The sequence below is a fragment of the Heptranchias perlo genome, chromosome 15 (genome assembly GCF_035084215.1).
Source record: "Heptranchias perlo isolate sHepPer1 chromosome 15, sHepPer1.hap1, whole genome shotgun sequence".
NCBI classification, from domain to species: Eukaryota; Metazoa; Chordata; class Chondrichthyes; order Hexanchiformes; family Hexanchidae; genus Heptranchias; species Heptranchias perlo.
The window spans coordinates 34410172-34430210 of NC_090339.1; the positions used below are offsets into that span (position 1 = coordinate 34410172).

Below are 20039 nucleotides of genomic sequence, written 5' to 3' on the forward strand. Positions count from 1 at the left end.
GGAAACCTTTTCTGTTCATGAAGGTCATTTTTTAAAAATTCATTCATGGGATGTGGGTGTCGCTGGCAAGGCCAGCATTTATTGGCCAGCATTAACTGCCCTTGAGAAGGTGGTGAGCCACCTTCTTGAATCAGAGCCACCTTCTTGAATCGCTGCAGTCTGTGTGGTGAAGGTACTCCCACAGTGCTGTTAGGTAGGAATTGCTCATGGAGTTGATATGAAGAGCCCTGATGTCCACATAGATGCCATGCAAAATGCTGTGCATTTGAGGGAATACTGCCATCCAGTGAGCTAGATGCCCAGTCGGGCTAATACCTCTTTTCCACAAGTGTTAAAGATATTTGTAGGGGGTGGTGGTGTGTGTCAGCTTCACCTCTGACTTCTGAGTGGTCCGAATCGCTCCCACTCCCTGGGTTCTAGACCTTGGACTTATTTGGGGGTTGTGACAAAGTGCAGCAGACAACTGGTTTTGGTGCAAGAAACTTTGACCTTTATTCAAGAGAGGAAATACAACACAACAATCTTAACACTAATAAAATGGGGAACACTTCGGTACACACGAGGGAAATTACAGGAGAAAGATACCTCACCCCTCCCAATCCCACTGTACTAGCTAAGCTGGACTCTAAAGGACCAGAGATAATGCTCACCAAACAAACCCTTGACAGTAATTCACCCAGAGGTAAGTCAGAAATAGATTGTAGAGTGGAAACTTTGCGGATCTTCGGTTTTCTCCTGAGTTGGTTTTCTTTGGTCGCGGTAGCTCAATATCACCCGTTGGTTGGTGGCAATATTCGGTTGGTTGTTTCGTAAGGCCCTTGTTGTCGTGAGGTGTCTGATGGTCACTGGGGCTGTTGCTCTGGTTTCTTCTTGTGGCCTTGTTGTTCGCTGGAAGCTGCTCTTCTTCCAGACACAGGCAGAACAAGACAAGCAGCCAGCAAGAACCAGAGAGAGAGAGAGAGAGGTTTCGAGTTTCCACTTGTGGATGTCTCTCTTACAATTGGTCTTCGACACTTTAAAAAAAACACCATGTCTGTTTAAACAGTTCTTACAAAGTCCTTAAGAATCTTTGATGGCTTTTTGATGGTCCCTCATCATGTTGCCATTGCTTCTCCCGATGGGTCATTGTTAATTCCGATTTGCTGATCACCTGGTATACAGGCTTCCTTTTGTATCCAACGTCTTAGGTGTTTGATAGGTTTTGCATTAAAACAAAAACATGGCCCCACCATGTCTGGAGCAGTTGCCTCTTTCAATGGCTGACTGCCTTTCGAATTCGTGCTGAGTGTCGACCACCTGCTGTCGGTCGACCACCTGCTGTCGGTTTTGCATTAAAACAGAGACATGTCTGAAGCATTAATTCTCCGAAGTTCCACGGTGTGTGTGTTGTTGATTTCGTCTGGTGACCTCTCACCTATCCTTCCATTTTAGGATTATAGTCAATGGCCAAAGTTTTCCCATACTCAGGGTTTTTTAGGGTTTTTCTCCGAGTTTTGGGGGATCTGTGAATTTTGAGAATCTTACATATTTCCCCATCAAATATATGTGTCATTTGCTTAATGTGGCAGATGTTCCATGTAGTGGATTGGAAGAATGCAGTGTCCTAAAACTTCATGCTGTGGTAACCTTTACATCAATGGGAAGAGCTGCTCCTGTTCCAGATTTGAGAAGTTTCACCTCTACCATCTAGAAAGAACAAGATTAAATGGGTCCCTCAGTCTGGTACAACAAATATTAAATGTTATAGAAAGGTAAATCCTTAATATTACTTCAAAATAAACTAGGAAAACAAAACAAAACCAGAACACAATTTTAACGAAGTCAAAAATGGCATTCTGATGAACAAACATTAACTTGTTTTTCTCTTTATGGATGCTGACTGATCTGTGTATTTCTAGCATTTTTTATTTTTGTTTCAGATTTTCAGAATTTGCAAGTTTAAAAAAATGTTTTATTATAAAGGATATAGAGGCATTGGAGAAGGTGCAAAAATGATTTACTAGGATGATACCGGAACTGAGAGGTTATACCTGTCAAGAAAGATTGAGCAGGGTAGGGCTTTTTTCTCTAAAAAGACTGAGGGGTGACCTGATAGAGGTCTTTAAGATTATGAAAGGGTTTGATAGGGTAGAAGTAGAGATGTTTCCACTTGTGCGGGAGGCCAGAACTGGGAGCCATAAATATAAGATAGTCACTAATAAATCCAATAGGGAATTCAGGAGAAACTTCTTTACCTAGAGTGTGGTTAAAATGTGGAACTCGCTATCACAAGGAGTAGTTGAGGCAACTAGCATAGATGCATTTAAAGGGAAGCTGGATAAACACATGAGGGAGAAAGGAATAGAAGGAAATAAAACCAGAAAATGCTGGAGAAGCTCAAGTCAGGCAGCATCTGTGGAGAAAGAAACAGAGTTGATGTTTCAGGTCGAAGACCTTTTGTCAGAACTGGAAGATGTTAAAAGGATATGCTGATATGGTTAGATGAAATAGGGAGGGAGGAGCATAAACACCGGCATGGACCTGTTGGGTCGAATGGCCTGTTTTTGTGCTGTACATTCTATGTAATTGTATGTAACTTTCTTATTCTGATGTGGAGATGCCGGTGATGGACTGGGGTGGACAAATGTAAGGAATCTTACAACACCAGGTTATAGTCCAACAAATTTATTTTAAAATCACAAGCTTTCGGAGATTATCCCCTTCTTCACCTAACGAAGGGGATAATCTCCGAAAGCTTGTGATTTTAAAATAAATTTGTTGGACTATAACCTGGTGTTGTAAGATTCCTTACATTTCTTATTCTGAGACCCATTGATGTTTGGAATAATCTGCCAGGGTGGATATTAGAGGCAGAAACATTTGTTCAAAATCAGGCTGGAATGGGAGAATTACATTCAAGAAAAAGATTTACATTTATATGGAGCCTTTCACAACCTCAGGATGTCCCAAAGTGCTTCACAGCCAATTAAGTACTTTTGAAGGGTAGTTACTGTTGTAATGTAGGGAAACATGACAGCCAATTTGTGCACAGCAAGGTCCCACAAACATCAATGAGATAACGACCAGTTTTAGTGATGGCTATGGAGTGGGGCTTGAACCCACGACCTTCTGACTCAGAGGCACAAGTGCTACCAACTGAGCCATGGCTGACACAAAAGAGGGAAGGCAGAGGAGGTGAGAGAAAGAGGGAAAAGGAGAGGAGGGGGATGACCATTTGTTCCTTGGTGGGAATTTGCTGTCGGATGCCAATCATCGAGGTGATCCGCTCGATCTCTGGATGGACTATGGTCTTTGATCCTCCTGGTCTATCAGTTGGCGCAAATGTCAATTGATGATGCCATGGTGTTCTTCCCCTCCAGTATGTATATACTGCAGTGATCCATCCTGTAAAACTCTGATTTCTGGTATAAAACCAGAAAACGCTAGAAATACTCAGCACGTGAGGCAGTATCTGTGGAGAAAGAAACAAGAGTTAAAGTTTCAGGTGGAAGCCTTTTCGTCAGATGCTTTATGGGTATAGGTGACGCAGTGATCCTCCCGATCGGTGGGTGGCGCTGTGATCCTCCCGATCGGTGGGTGGCGCTGTGATCCTCCCGATCGGTGGGTGGCGCTGTGATCCTCCCGATCGGTGGGTGGCGCTGTGATCCTCCCGATCGGTGGGTGGCGCTGTGATCCTCCCGATCTGCGGGTGGCGCTGTGATCCTCCCGATCTGCGGGTGGCGCTGTGATCCTCCCGATCGGTGGGTGGCGCTGTGATCCTCCCGATCTGCGGGTGGCGCTGTGATCCTCCCGATCTGCGGGTGGCGCAGTACCTGGAGGTTGTCCAAGTTTGTCTGTTGTGTAGGAGAAGTAACCGTGAGGGTTAGGTAAGTCTGTGTCGGGGTTACACCTGGGTAGCGCGGAGAATGGACCGAAATGTTGCAATCAGTCCTTGTGCTGCGGGTTGCCTGACAGCTTGTCCTCGGAGCAGTAGGAATGGAAACGGCCTATATTGAGAATCAAGGCTGGCCTTGAGTTGGTGGGGAAAAGGCATAAAAATGTAGAGGCCAGGGACTTCAGGCGGCTGTACTGGAGAGGAGGAGGGGAGTGGGGGAGCGGACGGGTAGCGGGGAATGGACCGGCGGTGAGAAAATAAACAGCGACTGTGATTCTGAACTAAACTCCAAATGCACAGCGGATCCGTCAGCATCGGAGGAGCGGGGAGGTTAACGTTCCGGTGGGAGCCACAACTCAGGGGTTGATACTGGAGGGTCTGAGTCTGTGATTCTTGATCGGATCCTTTAAACTTTCCTGCACTTGATAGAATCTCGTGTTTTAGTGTTTGCAAAACAAGCCTTACTGTCAATTTGCTTCACGTAGGGTTTGTTTCTCCCCATTACCTCCTGTTACCCTGGGAACCGGATGTGCTCTGCGGTACACTCATTGCCCTCGGCTGCACTGTTCCCTGAGGTGCTTCCATCCCAGTGTATAATAGCTGAGTGGCTTACAAATGTTTCTATGTGGTGAACCCTCTTGAACCTTTAACCTAATGTAGGACAGTGAGGACAGGGGTGATGGGTGCGTGAGGATATGGGCAGTAGAGTTGGATGAGCTCAAGGCTATGGAGGGTGGAAGATGGGGAGCATTGGAATAATCGAATCTGGAGGTAACAAAAGCATAGATGAGGGTTTTAGTAGTAGACAGGCTGAGGCAGGGCGGAGATGGGCAATTTTACAGAGTTGGAAGTAGGCGGTCATTGTGATGGAGAGGATATGGGGTTGGAAGCTCAGCTCAGAGTAATATGGCGCGCTGAGGTTGTGAACAATCTGGTTCAGCCTGAGACAGTGGCCAGGAAAGGGGATGGAATTGGGGTGAGGGAATGGAGTTTGCTGGGGGCTGTAGACAATGACATTGGTCTTCCCAATGTTTAATCGGAGGAAATTTTGACACATTCAGTACTGGATGTCGTACGAACAGTCTGACAACACAGAGGCAGTGGAGGGGTCGAGAGAAATGGTAGTGAGGTGGAGCAGGGTGATGTCAGAGTACATGTGTGACCTGACGTATCTTCGAATGATATCGCTAAGTGGCAGCAGGTAGATGTGAACTGGGGGGGGGGGCCAAGGATAGATCTTTGGGGGACCCCACACGTAACGGTACAGGGGTGCGAAGAGAAGCCATTGCTGCAGATTCTTTGGCTGTGACCGGATAGGTAAGAGTTGAACCAAGGGAAGGCAGTCCCACTTGGCTGGACAATGGAGGAGAGGCACGGAGGAGGATGGTGTGGTCAGTGTCAAAGGCAACAAATGGATCTAGAAGGATGAGGAAGGATAGAGCACCATGGTCACAGTCACAGAGGATGTAATTTGTGCTCTTGATTGGGGCCATTTCAGTGCTGTAGGTGGGGCGAAAACCTGATCGGAGAGTTTCAAACATGGAGTTGCGGGAAAGCTAGGCATAGATCTGGGAAGCGAGAGCACGTTCAAGGACTTCAAAGAGGAAAGAGAGGTTAGAGATGGTGTGGAAGTTTGCAAGAACAGAGGGCTCATGGGTGGGTTTTTGAGGAGGTGGAGTGATGATGGCAGATTTGAGGGGGGGGGGTGGAGAGAGAACACAATACCTGAGGAGAGAGAACATTTTACAATATCAGTTAGCACGAGAGCCAGGAAGGGAAGAGTTTAGTGGGAATTGGGTCGAGAGAGCAGGAGATAGGAGAGAAACTAGAGAAGGATGCATGTTCAGGGCCAGGGCAGGGGAACCCTTGGGGAAAGCGTTGCTTGGTGGGCAAGGGGAAGGGAAGGATGCAGCAGAGGCAGCTGAACGGATGGTCACAGTCTTAGTGACAAAAGTCCATGAACTCTTTGCACTTGTAGGAGGTGTGGGTAGAAGGGGCAAGGGAGAGGGGTTTAAGGAGACGATTGGTAGTGGAGAAAGAAGCCGGGGGTTATCTTTGCATTCCAGGATGATTCTGGAGTGGTGATCAGTTTTGGCAGAGAGGAGCAGGGCCCAATAGTGCTTAGTGTGGTCCGGCCAGATCTGACAAGAATGGCTAAACCAGTTCTGTTTAAGTTAAGTTCTGGGACTGCATGTAAATAAGCCCCCCTGAGATGAGGGAGTGATTGCATCAGTGATTTACCTGGGGAATGGTGAGATCTTTCATTGGGCTATAATTTGCTGTCAGAATAAAGGTGAGGCTAATGGCGCTCACCATTATTTATGCATAAATCCTACAGCAATTTCAGGCGAGTGCAGATGTGCAGTTAAACGCGGAAATCCAAAAGTTGCTGTCCGAGATGCGCCGCTGCGACGTTAGCTTCGGGAAAACGGCAAATCGCTGTCTGCCTCGTCGTTGAAATGCATTGAATGGTGTGAAGTTGCTGTATTTGCGTGGTAGATAGGAACTAAACTTGCCACTGAAAGTTAAGTCTTGTCCATTTCAGTCTAAGTACCCTTTTAAGGACATGATAACTGCTAGTTACTGCCAGTCAACCTCTCTGGCACTGAAAATGAACTATTACAAGTGTGGAGTTTCTTTCCTTCAGGTTTAATTGTTGGAGATTTAAAAAATGTCAAATTTTAAATTTATTTTTACTTTTCCTTTCTGTCTTTTTTCTCTCCCTCTTAATCCAATCTTTCTTTCCCTCTCTTTATATCTCTTTCTGTATCTGATTTGACATTGAATTCACCACTCGAACTTGCATTTCCTTCTCAGTCCTTGCGCTTTTAATTCCACAATCCTTCAATCTGATTGTTTAAGGAGATACGCTGTTGCTTACCCTTTTCACTCAGGTCCCAGATGCCCTGTTTCCCTTGCTGCGACTTTATAACCTCACATTTTCAGCAAATAGCAACTCAAAAATTTTTAAAACCAAAATGTGCAAGGGAAAATCTAACTAATGATAGAAGCCCTGCCATAGCATACTGTGGTCCATTATCTCCTGTAAGGCATTTCCTTCATTTGTTAGTGCTTATGGAGCTGAATTATTTTGCTGCATTTTTGCAGGTTGCAAGCTGGCGTCCCTATATTTGAAGTGCCAAGCCTTGCCCTCCTTTTTTCTGGACCGCCCACACACCTCCGCCCCCCCCCCCCAAAACAAAGTTTTGCTGCCTTTCTCCCAATCGTTGTCAACAGAGTGTCTCACTTTCTCTCTCTTTCATTCCAACCAAAATGTTGGTCCCTATCTCTTCCTCCCGCCCCCTCCGTTGAGCCCATTGTCAGGAGGGGGAGCCTGGCAGGCTGAAGTCAACCAGCTGGAAAGATATCTTTTTTAATTTATTCGTTCATGGGTTGTGGGCATCACTGGCAAGGCTGGCATTTATTGCCCATCCCTAATTGCCCTTGAGAAGGTGGTGGTGAGCTGCCTTCATGAGCTGCTGCAGTCCGTGTGGTGAAGGTTTTCCCACAGTTAGGTAGGGAGTTCCAGGATTTTGACCCAGTGACGATGAAGGAACAGCAATATATTTCCAAGTCAGGATGGTGTCTTACTTGGAGGGGAACGTGTAGGTGGTGGTGTTCCCATGTGCCTGCTGCCCCTGTCCTTCAAGCTGGTAGAGGTTGCGGGTTTGGGAGGTGCTTTCAAAGAAGCCGTGGCCAGTTGCTGCAGTTCATCCTGTAGATGGTACACTCTGCAGCCACAGTGTGCCAGTGGTGAAGGGAGTGAATGTTTAGGGTGGTGGTACCCCATCCAATCAAGCGGGCTGCTTTATCCTGGATGGCGTTGAGCTTCTTGAATGTTGTTGGAGCTGCACTCATCCAGGCAAGTGGACAGCATTCCATCATACTCCTGACTTGTGCCTTATAGATGGTGGAAAGGCTTTGGGGAGTCAGGAGGTGAGTCACTCGTCGCAGAATACCCAGCCTCAGACCTGCTCTTATAGCCACAGTATTTATATGGCTGGTCCAGTTAAGTTTCTGGTCAATGGTGACCCCGAGGATGTTGATGGTGGGGGATTTGGTGATGGTAATGCCGTTGAATGTCAAGGGGGGGTGATTAGACTTGCTCTTGTTGGAGATGGTCATTGCCTGGCACTTGTCTGGCTTGAATGTTACTTGCCACTTATCAGCCCAAGCCTGGATGTTGTCCAGGTCTTGCTGCATGCGGGCACGGACTGCTTCATTATCTGAGGGGTTGTGAATGGAACTGAACACTGTGCAATCATCAGCGAACATCCCCATTTCTGACCTTATGTTGGAAGGAAGGTCATCGATGAAGCAGCTGAAGATGGTTGGGCCAAGGACACTGCCCTGAGGAACTCCTGCAGCAGTGTCCTGGGGCTGAGATGATTGGTCTCCAACAACCACTATCATCTTCCTTTGTGCTAGGTATGACTCCAGCCACTGGAGAGTTTTCCCCCTGATTCCCATTGACTTCAATTTTACTAGGGCTCCTTGGTGCCACCCTTGGTCAAATGCTGCCTTGATGTCAAGGGCAGTCACTCTCACCTCACCTCTGGAATTCAGTTGTTTTGCCCATGTTTGGACCATGGCTGTAATGAGGTCTGGAGCTGAGTGGTCCTGACGGAACCCAAACTGAGCATCGGTGAGCAGGTTATTGGTGAGTAAGTGCCGCTTGATAGCACTGTCGACGACACCTTCCATCACTTTGCTGATGATTGAGAGTAGACTGATGGGCCGGTAATTGGCCGGATTGGACTTGTCCTGCTTTTTGTGGACAGGATATACCTGGGCAATTTTCCACATTGTTGGGTAGATGCCAGTGTTGTAGCTGTACTGGAACAGTTTGGCTAGAGGCGCGGCTAGTTCTGGAGCACAAGTCTTCAGCACCACAGCCGGGATGTTGTTGGGGCCCATAGCCTTTGTTGTATCCAATGCACTCAGCCGTTTCTTGATATCACGTGGAGTGAATCGAATTGGTTGAAGACTGGCTTCTGTGATGGTGGGGATATCAGGAGGAGGGCGAGATGGATCATCCACACTGCACTTCTGGCTGAAGATGGTTGCAAATGCCTCAGCCTTGTCTTTTGCACTCACGTGCTGGACCCTGCCATAATTGAGGACGGGGATGTTCACAGAGCCTCGTCCTCCCATTAGTTGTTTAATTGTCCACCAACATTCACGACTGGATGTGGCAGGACTGCAGAGCTTTGATCTGATCCATTGGTTGTGGAATCGCTTAGCTCTGTCTATAGCATATTGGTTCCGGTTTAAAATGCATGTAGTCCTGTGTTGTAGATTAACCAGGTTGGCACCTCATTTTTAGGTATGCCTGGTGCTGCTCCTGGCATGCTTTTCTACACATGCCAGGGTTGATCCAGGAAGTACTGATTCATCAGCTGAGGGAGGGCGGTAAGTGGTAATCAGCAGAAGGTTTCATTGCCCATGCTTGACCTGATGCCATGAGATTTCATGGGGTCCGGAGTCAATGTTGAGGACTCACAGGGCCACTCCCTCCTGACTGTATAACACTGTACCGCCACCAGGGATGGTGATGGAAGAGACTCGGACATTGGCTGAAAGGTATGATTCTGTGAATACGACTATATCAGGCTGTTGCTTTGACTAGTCTGTGGGACAGCTCTCCCAGATGAGGAGGACTTTGCAGGGTCGACTGGACTTGCTCTGCCTTTGTCGTTTCCGGTGCCGGTTTGTCCATCCGGTTTTATTCTTATTATGACTTTTTGTAGTGAGATTGTACAACTGAGTAGCTTGCTAGGCCATTAAGAATCAATCACTGTGAGTCTAGAGTCACATATAGGCCAGATCGGGTGAGGACGGTAGGTTTCCTTCCCTAAAAGGCATTAGTGAACCAGATGGTTTTTTTTTACGACAATCCAGTAATTTCTAGTTTTTATTCCAGATTTTATTTAATTAATTGAATTTAAATTCCCCAGCTGCCATGGCGGGAGTTGAACTCATGACTCCGGATTATTAGTCCAGGCTTCTGGATTACTGGTCCAGTAACATGACCACTATGCTACCGTACCCTTGTATAGTTGGAGTAGGAAGGAGCTAGTTGGGTGGCTGGGCGAAGAGTGACTGGGAAGCAAGGTGATGGCCAACAAATTTTTCATCTTGGATCTAATCATTGCAGAGTGGATATATACGGTACTTGTGGCTGGAGAGGAACCAGGCATCTATGGCATGAAGTGTTCAGGAGTAGCAGCCTGTCTATATCAAGACCAGAGCTGAAGTGCAGGGTGAGAGGGAGGCTGTGACCTTAAGTTGCTGCTGGGAGGAAGGAATCAAGTGGGAGTCTGGGCAAAGAATGAGCTAGCTGGGCAGCCTACAGCAAGATGGCAGTCAACTGATACTGCATTTTGGATCTGACACAGCAGGGATAGTAAATTCTGGTAGATAGAAGAAAGACGCTTAGAATTAAATAGAAATTACAACATGGAAACATGCTGCTCAGCCCAATCAGTCTGTGTTGGTGTTTATCCTGTACCTGAGCAGCACTTCTAGTCCCATGTGCATGCTCTGTCCCCATAAACCTTTATTCCACCTATTGAACCTATTCTTGAATGTTGCCATGGTCTCTGCTTCAATCACTAACTCTCAACTTCACAACCCTCTCTGTTTAAAAAAAATAGTTTATCCTGCTCTCTGTCCTAAATGTCTTACATTTAATCTTACATTGCAGGTACAAAAAATAAATAATCAAAAAGGCTAATGGAATGTTGACCTTTATCTCAAGAGGGATGGAATACAAAGGGGTGGAAGTTATGTTACAGCTGTGCAGAACTCTGGTTCGACCCCATCTGAAGTACTGCATTCAGTTCTGGGCACTGCATCCTAGGAAGGATATATTGGCCTTGGAGGGGATGCAGCGCACATTCACCAGAATGATACCGGGGCTAAAAGGATTAAATTATGAGGACAGGTTGCATGGACTAGGCTTGTATTCCCTTGAATATAGAAGATTAAGAGGTGATCTGATTGAGGTGTTTAAGGTGATTAAAGGATTTGATCGGGTGGATAGGGAGAAACAATTTCCTCTGGTGGTGAAGGCCAGAACAAGTGGGCATAACCTTAAAATTAGAGGTAGGCTTTTCAGGAGTGATATCAGAAAGCACCTTCACACAAAAGGTAGTGGAAATCTGGAACCCTCTTCCCCCAAAAAGCTATTGAGGCTAAGTCAACTGAAAAATTAATAACTGAGATTGTTAGATTTTTGTTGGGCAAGGGTATTCAGGATTATGGAACCAAGACGGGGAGATGGAGTTAAGATAGATTCACCTTTACATGTTGATTTTTATATTCCATACCTCTTGCCATAAAACACAGTATTCCATTAGTTTTTGCTGCCTGCTTTGTTTACTAACACCAAACCCCTCTGCTCTTCAACATCACCCAGCTTTCCCCAATTCAAAGTACAATTCTTACTTTTTAAAAAAATCAGAATGTACCACCTCACATTTACTGACATTGAATTCCACTGGCCAAGTTTTTGCGCATCCCACCATTTTATCAGTATCCCCTTTTACCTTTCTTTAGTCCTCAAAATTATTTATTATGCCTCCTATTTAATATCCTCTGCAAATTTGGACATCAGTCTCTCTAGCCTATATCCAAACCATTGATGTATACGGTAAACAGAAGTGGTCCCAGAATAGAACCTAATGGGACACCGCTACACACCTCCAGCCACTCTGAGAAGCTGCCCTTAACTCTTACTGTTTCTTCCCTTTTAACCAGTTTTTAATCCATTGTATTACTTCCTCCTAATTCCATACCCCTTAATCTCCTGTATTTATGCTGAACCTCAACATGTCTCTCAGAAATGTCTTAAAGTGCTTCACATACAGTGAGTTACTTTTAAGTACCGTGACTGTTGAGACTGCCAGAAATAGTGATTGTTGGAGACTTGATGTCTGAGGGAGTGGACGTGTGTCACAAAGACAAGATCAGCTTATCTTAGTCATAGCTGACCATATTGGAGAGAGGGTAAGAAGTTACTGGTGGGAGTAATTACGGGTTTGCAAGCTGTTGTCATGCAGGGGCAAATGATGGAGGGGAAGTCTGATTGGGTCCTTAAGGAAGGCTCTGCGAGAATAAGTAGCACGGGGATGTGAAGTAGCGTTCTTGAGCTTACTTTGTGGTTGGCAAAGAGAGGGTGAAACTAACAAGAAAACTGAGAAAATCAGTTGGTTTGCTGCATGGTTCAAGAAACACAATGCATAGTTCATTAATGGCTGGGATTCTTTAGGGTACAAAGGGAGCTGGTACAGGAGTGATTGGTTGCAATAAGGCAGGCATCGCAGAAATAACAATTGGACACCATTTAAACAAGATGAGAGGGGGGGTCACGGTTAGGTCTGGAGTGCATAAGAACAAGCAGAATAATAGAAATAATCATGAAAGAGCCAAGAATGCAGCTTCACAAGGAGTATGGATCCCAATAGTTTCTTTGCTTTGTTGACTGCCTGTGAACACTGAACTAATGGTTTTAGTAACCTAGCTATCAAAAACCCAAATCTCTTTGCTGTATGTTATCATTTAACGTATATATGCTACATTCTTGATTCTTCTACCTAATCTCATGAATTTACAATTATTTGTGTTGAATTTTATCTGCTACTTCTCTGCCCATTGACATAGACTGTCCAGGTCCCTTTAAACTATTGCACATTGGTTAGTATTATTAGTTACTGCGCCCAATTTTCTGCCATGTACAATACAAGGCAATATTCCCTTCCCCAAATCATTTATAAAAGCAATGAACAACGGTGGCCCCCACATTGACCCCTATGAGACTCCATTCGCAAGGGCAAGCCTTGACAGTGTTGTAAAAGAACTGATAAGAGGTGTACATTGAATTTGTTGGAAACTGGAGGTGATCCTGGATAAGAAATGAACTTTGCTTATGTGAACTGAACAGAGCCTGGTAAAAAAGCTCCATCTACTGTGAGAATGACTGACTAGTTTCCTGAACTACACTGGAACTTTCTTTAACTTGATTTTCTTTGGAACCCTAGATGGGAGAGGAGCTAGAGGAGAATATACATCAGGGACTCAACCTGGATTGAAAAAGCAGCCACTGCCCAGGTTTGAAACTAATGTAGTAATGTATAGAATTTTTTCGAAGCTTCTTTCCAAGGCAAAATAAAGTCCACCTTTGGCAAGTCTAGCCTGCATTTCACCCAAACAAAAGATAGCTCTGTGTTCATAAGTTTATGGGTGGAGAGTTGGATGTTCTGTTGACCTGTAAGAGTGGCAGTCCACAGTAATTCCCATTTTCTGTCACCTTCAGGACTCAGGAATCTGAGGTAATGGAGACTAGGATGGCTGAATGTTGGTGTTGGGGCCTTGCAATTCTGTTCATTATTTGGGCAGATGCAGGACTAGAAAATAATGAGATGACATTCATTGTGATCGCTCAAGGTTTGGGCTGTGATGTTTTCTGAGTATCCTCTATTGTATCCATGAATTCTCGGCAGGAGATGGATTTGTTTTCTATAAAACATCAGCATTAGAAGTTCACGTGCTTCGGGAGGCAGTGAATTGGGTCAGTAGTTATAGGGTTTCCATCGAGGTCTAGGTTTCTTGTTTAAAAGTAGTGCTTCCTGTCTTAATGTTGTGTAGCACTCATGTGAAAAGTTCCAGGGGTTGGAAGGCATTCATCCATTTGTTGATAATTTCTTCACCTAGTTTTTGACCAGTTAGAAATTTGGGTTTTGGTTGAACGTCTGCCCGTTTGTATTGTCCATCCATCTCAAGTTGGTTGGAAGATGTTTTCAACATAGTTGTGAAATCCACCAATTGTTAAGGGACAGATGCAGATAGCTTCACATCTCTGTGGAAGAGACTGCCTATGATGGCTGTTATGATAGTTCTCACAGAGGAAGCACCCAACAGAGAATGGCAGGTGCATTTTAGGTTTTTCAAAACTAGTCAAAAATCCACTTGCATGTCCTTTCTGTCCCCAACCTGGAAGGTTTCACCGCCCCCTCCCCCGGTGCACTTCTGATAGCACAAGTTAAAATTAACTGTTCATTCTTTGCAAGGGAGCAACAGCACTGTACTAAGACTGAGAAATATTGAGTGTTGGAGTACTATTTAAAATTCAAACTGAGTGTGGATCTGGACAAATCCTGCAGTCAGTGGGACTTACTTTCGCTTTTATTCTCAGGGAGGGGATTGGTAGTACTTCTGAAGATGTCGGACTCGGACAGTGATGAGGATCACGAGCAGCCGTTCTCTCTCACTGGCTTTCTCTTTGGGAATATCAATGAGGATGGACAATTGGAGGATGACAGTGTTCTTGACAAGGTAACGTGCCTGATGAGGTATAATCACTGTAGCATTATAGCAGGGTAGAATTTACTGAAGTAACATCATGCAAATTATTGTATTAATAAATAGCTTACACTGTTAACCCCTAATGGCTGTTAGTCTTCATTGCATGATTGAGCTGAAAGATTTGGCACAGACATGAGAAAACATAGGTTGTACCCAGAAGTAAAATTTCATAATGCCTTATAGCAAAAGAAAGCTGCCAGAGTGCTTTCAAAGTAAAGTGTCTCATAGCCTGAATATAAACAAAAAATTCCAACTACTTTGAATAATTCTCTTCTATAGATTTCTCCACAGAAACCTGCAGTTTGGTATTTCAGTGAATCACTGGCGTTCCCACTGCAGCTGACAAATCCTGTATGCTTCAGCAATATTGGACAGCTGGGTTAAGTGGAGAGCCGTCACTGACATACTACCATTTTACATTATTCTGTTTTGAGTTCCTGAGCTCCACTGACAGCAGTTTAACTAGTAAATGGTATTCCACAAATTATGTCATTCAGAAGATTTTACCCATCATTTCCATTACTCTGTCCTTGCTAAACTTCATTTGCTCTCTATTCCTCAGTGAATTGATCTTAAGAGATTTGTTTTTGCTTTCAAATCCTTCCATGGCATCACTGCACCCTGATTCTCCTCCAGTCATACATCCTGCATGCACCTTTCGCTCCTTGACATCAATCTATTTCTCATTCCCTTTAGCCATTGTCTTTGGTCCCCAGCACAAACTCCGTTCCCTAGCCACCGACTCCATCCCTTTCCCTGGCCAATGTCTGAGGCTGAACCAGGCCATACACAACCTTGGCATCCTATTTAACCCTGAGATGAGCTTCCAACTACATATCTGCTCCATCACCAAGACTGCCTACTTCTACCTCCATAACATTGCCTGTCTCTGCCCCTGCCTCAGCTCATCTGCTGTTGAAACCCTCATTCATGCCTTTGTTGCCTCTAGACTTGACTATTCCAATGCTCTCCTGGCCGGCCTCCCATCTTCCACCCTGCATAAACTTGAGCTCATCCAAAGCTCTGCTGCCCGTATCCTAACTCGCACCGAGTCCCATTCACCCATCACCCCTGTGCTCGCTGATCTACATTGGCTCCCGGTCCGGAAACGCCTTGATTTTAAAATTCTCATCCTTGTTTTCAAATCCCTCCATGGCCTTGCCCCTATCTCTGTAACCTCCTCCAGCCCTACAACCCTCCGAGATCTCTGCGCTCCTCCAATTCTTGCCTCTGCGCATCTCCGATTTTAATCGTTCCATCATTGTCGGCCGTGCCTTCAGCTGCCTCGGCCCTAAACCCTGGAATTTCCTCCCTAATCCTCTCCGTATCTCTACCTTTCTCTCCTCCTTTAAGATGCTCCTTAAAACCTCCCTCTTTGACCAAGCCTTTAGTCACTTGTCCTAATGTGGCTCGGTATCAAATTTTGGTTGATAATCACTCCTGTGAAACACCTTGCGACATTTTACTACGTTAAAAGCGCTATATAAATGCACGTTGTTGTTGTTGCTCTTTCCATTCCACTTTCAGCAGCTGTTTTTCAGCCATTAGGCCTCTGCCTTCTGGAACTCCCTCCCTAAATACCTTCACCTTCCCATCTTTGTGTTTTCAAAAGCCTTCTTTTAAAAAAAAAACATGCTTTCAGCTTAAGCCCCCCCAACTCCTTCCCTGTGTTTTCTCTTGTTCCATCCTGTTCATTTTCCACTTCTTTCTTCTCTGTAAAGTCTTTCTGTTCCTGAAAAGTGCTATAGAAATGTAAGATGCAACGGAAGTGGCCATGTAAATACATTAACGTTTGATCTCCAGGTGACCATGTCAATATATTTTAATACCTTTTGTAAACTGGGCATCAGATTTTCTCTTCTCATTTTGCCTGCTCTAAAATTGCTGCCCTGATAGCTAACCTGCAATGGTTTTGATTTCATGCTGGCATTTCATTCAGTTTATATTTACCTATCTGTCACTGAGCTTCCTTATCATTTTTCTCCCGGATAGCTGCAAGGTAGTAACTGGGTTGCTGAATGGAACACTTCCTGATAACGGAACACTGTATTCATGATGGAAATATCAATCATGATCAATCCCACCTTCTGGCAGGGAACACATTCTTGACCAACCCCATCCCTCAATCACTTTTTCAGGATTGATTAGGACCAATATATTGCCACCAGCTTTGCAACTAAAGAAGTGGACGTATAATTGAGAGGGAGAGAACAGGATAAAAATACTTTAAAAACTCAGTTGCTGTTGTAGTTTCATTACTCCTGGTGGTGTGACATTATTTTCTCCCTGACACATTTTGTGGACCCAAAACAATGGTATCATTTTGTTAATATGTCTAGTGTGTGTCTCTGGCTCATCCATGCTGCTTTCAGTGAGCTCTGACATGTGCATGGTCTGCTCTCAGGAGTCAAAGAAACACCTGGATGGTCTCGGGACGTTGGGTCTCGGAACCCTCATCAAGGAAATCACAGCCAACGAGGATGATGCAGTGGAGTCCGATGAAGGGAGCACCAATGCAGCGGGTACGTATTGTCTTTCCTTAGTAACGGTGTTTGAAAGATGTTACTCATGTTAAAGGATGCACTCCTTGCTGGCCTTCCAGGTGCACCCCACATGAATTCCAGAATTCTACTGCCCATATCCTATCCTGCTTGTATCAACTTGACAGTCTTCATCCTCAAATTCCTCAATGGCTTTGCACCACTCTTCCATTGCAATCTTTTCCAGCCTTACATTCTAATACGCACCCTTCGCTCTTCCAGCTGTAACCTGTTGTGTGTTACCCCTTTTCTTCTGCCCTATCACTGCTGGAAGAGTCTTCAGACATCACACGACTGCACTGTGGAACTCTCCATAAACCTATCCATGTCACCTCTTTCTATACCTCCAAAAATCTCTTCAGTGACTATTGATCATTTACATGTTGTTAATTTCTCAAATACATGATTAACAGCCCTAAATATTTAGTGTCCCTACCTCCCCAGCTACTGTCCTAGCCTTAATTAGACTATTAGCAGTCTTGCAGTCCTGTTCGACACCAAGCTGAGTTTCTGCCCCAATGCCCCTCCATCGCAAGGGGTCTACATCCGTAATATATCCCACCTCACACCCACCTGAGCACTTCTGCTGAAACTCTCATTCACACACCATCCTGACTGGAGCATATGTTGCCATTCCTTCATTATCGCTGGATTAATATCCTGTAATTCTCTACCGAACACCATTGTGGGAGCACCGTCATCACAAGATTGCAGCAGTCACATTCTCGGGCAACCAGGGATGGCCAGTAAATGCAGACTTACCAGCCTTGCCTATATTCCAAGAACAATTATTTTTTTTAAAAAGTGCATTCAACACATCTAAACTTCACTACTCCAATGCTTTCCTTGCTCGCCTTCCATTCCTCCTCCTTCCACAAATTCCAGCTTGTCCAAAACTCTGTTGCTTGTGTCCTGCCCGGCACCAAGTCCAACTTGCCCATCGCTCCCAACATTGGCCTACCTTCACACCCAATCCACCACCATTCAAATTTAAAATTCACATCCTTGTCTTTAAATCGCATTATTGTCCTGGCCTTGCCCCTTCCTACCTTGTACAAGCCATCTGAGTTTGACCTCTTGTGCACTCCCCCCTTCTTTACTGCACCATTGCTGGCTATGCCTTTAGTCACAGGCCTCACTCTCATGGAATTCTCTCCCCAAACCTCTCTGCCTCTCCACCTCCCTCTCTTTTAAGGTCCTCCTTAAAACCCACCTCTTTGACCATGCCTTTGGTCATCCCTCATAACCTCTCTTTTGTTTAGCAAATGTGAAGTGCTTTGGGATGTTGTTTTCTACATAAAAGGTGTTATATAAATGCAAGTTGCTGTTCCAATCAAATGTGTAGATTTTTAATAGGGTGGCCATTTCTACTAAGTTTCTTGGATTCAAAGTTGTTACCCATTCAAATGGAAATGTTTCCAGTTCTGTTTCCCTCTTCATCACAAAGACTGCCTATTTCCATCTCTGTAACATCACCTGCCTTCGCCCAGACCTCAGCCCAACTGCTGCTGAAGCCTTTGTCACCTCCAGATTCAATTACTCTAATGCTCTCCTGGCTAACCTCTCTGTTCCTCTGGCTCAGGCCTGTTGTACATCTTCCGCCATCTCCCCCCCGCCCCACCCCGTACCCCTGCCATTGACATATATGCCTTCAGCCGTGCTGCTTAATTTCCCTGTCCTCCTTTAAGACTTTCCTTAAAACCCACCACTTTTGGTCACCCCTCCTAATCTCTCCTCCTTTGGCTTGGCGTCCATTTTTTCCTTTCGCTTCTGTGAAATGCTTTGGCTCTACATAAATACAAGATGATGCTTCTCACCCAGTCCTCATTCTTTTCCTGAAGAGCTACAAACAGACCCAGCGCTGTTGTGTGTTGTGTCTCAGTCAAATTTTGTTTGGTAACGCTTCTGTGAAGCGCCTTGGGACGCTTTACTACGTTAAAGGTTCTATATAAATGCAAGTAGTTGTTGTCAGTCTGGGCAGCACTTATCTGATCTGATTAATGATTATCCTGCTCTATATAGGCTGGATTCAGAGTAAAGATGATGCCATTGATTACTCGGATATCAATGAGGTAGCAGAGGATGAGACCCGCAGGTACCGTCAGGTGATGGGAAGTCTTCAACCACTAAGGAAACTGGGTAAATAGGATTATTCTGTGTATATTAATGAGTTAACTGTTCTAGCTAATGCGTGGATGCATGGTTAAGTCTGACCTTTTAGGAGTTATTGGCAATGATTATGCTGATAATACTGAAAAATTAAGATAGTAAACTTGCCACTATTATCACAGCAGGCCTGTGATAAACAGCTGATTCAATATAGAGAAAACAGAATGAAAGGCATGTGTTATGGACTCAGGTACGGGAAAAGGAGCTGGTGGGCTCGCTGTTAGGAACAGACCTGGTGGGCTTGTGTAAGAAAAAGCACTTAGTGGGTTTAGGTAGGAGCGCAGGGATCTGTGATGCCTAATTTTCAATCATTTTGCATTTTTCAGGTTATTGTTATTGATTTCTCCTCATCATTGCCATGCTTTTGGAATCAGAACTCTAACTTGCTGGGCTTTAGTATTGCAGGAGAGTAGAAAATATTTTTATTATAAAAATCTCAATTTCTAAAGTTGATGCTAAGTATTCTGGGGAGTTTAGAAAGGCCTTAGTTTGACTTAATTTAAAGCACATAATAACCCTTTTAATAAACAAGGCCTGCCTCCACATAGTGGAAACAGTATACTAAATGATCTATCTCGCTGGCTGCAGAAGACAATGACGACGATGATTATGATGCTGACAGTGAGGATGTGGACTCAAAGCTCATGCCTCCCCCACCACCACCTCCACCACTAAGTAAGGAAGAGGCAGCTTCACAGGAATCAAGTGGTGAGTTCAAGTGAATGGTCTATTAAATAGAGAGAGATATAGAGAGAAAGAAATACTGATGCAGTACTCTTTTGAGTTGGGACATTAACCTCCTTGAATATGGAATCGGTGTGCATTGTCTATGGACCAGTAATTGTAGCAGTGCTGAGATATATTGGTATAACAATCTAGATAGCTGTCGACACCACAATTTCATCCAGTTGACTGGAACTCCCAACAGTCATGAATTGCAAGCTCTGTATGCAGGATTATCATCAGTTTAAGCCAAAGAAAACCTGATTAACTTCAACTTGTTGTAGTTCCTATTACATGGAAAATCTTCTTTTATTAACATAAGTACAAACTTAAGAGTAGTCGGTATACAAGAGCACTGTGTGTAATAG

At 44.7% G+C, this 20039-nt stretch overlaps 1 protein-coding gene and 1 long non-coding RNA gene across 2 annotated transcripts in view; one reads left to right on the forward strand and one right to left on the reverse strand.

Annotated features, from left to right (window-relative positions):
* Window positions 1-482: 482 nt before the first annotated feature.
* Window positions 483-4394, reverse strand: LOC137332991 (uncharacterized). The gene is made up of 3 exons (XR_010965775.1): window positions 4340-4394; window positions 3212-3451; window positions 483-1686 (listed from the first exon to the last, which is right to left on the reverse strand). It is a non-coding gene; the product is annotated as an uncharacterized lncRNA (long non-coding RNA).
* taf1 (TAF1 RNA polymerase II, TATA box binding protein (TBP)-associated factor) overlaps window positions 3817-20039 on the forward strand; it is a 100168-nt gene continuing 83945 nt past the window's right edge. The window contains exons 1-6 of the mRNA XM_067997051.1: window positions 3817-3866; window positions 12916-12985; window positions 14070-14209; window positions 16644-16761; window positions 18802-18918; window positions 19537-19656. Coding sequence (XP_067853152.1) covers window positions 14096-14209; window positions 16644-16761; window positions 18802-18918; window positions 19537-19656 — 469 coding nt within the window. The 5' untranslated portion in view covers window positions 3817-3866; window positions 12916-12985; window positions 14070-14095. The remainder of the gene's footprint in view (window positions 3867-12915; window positions 12986-14069; window positions 14210-16643; window positions 16762-18801; window positions 18919-19536; window positions 19657-20039) is intronic.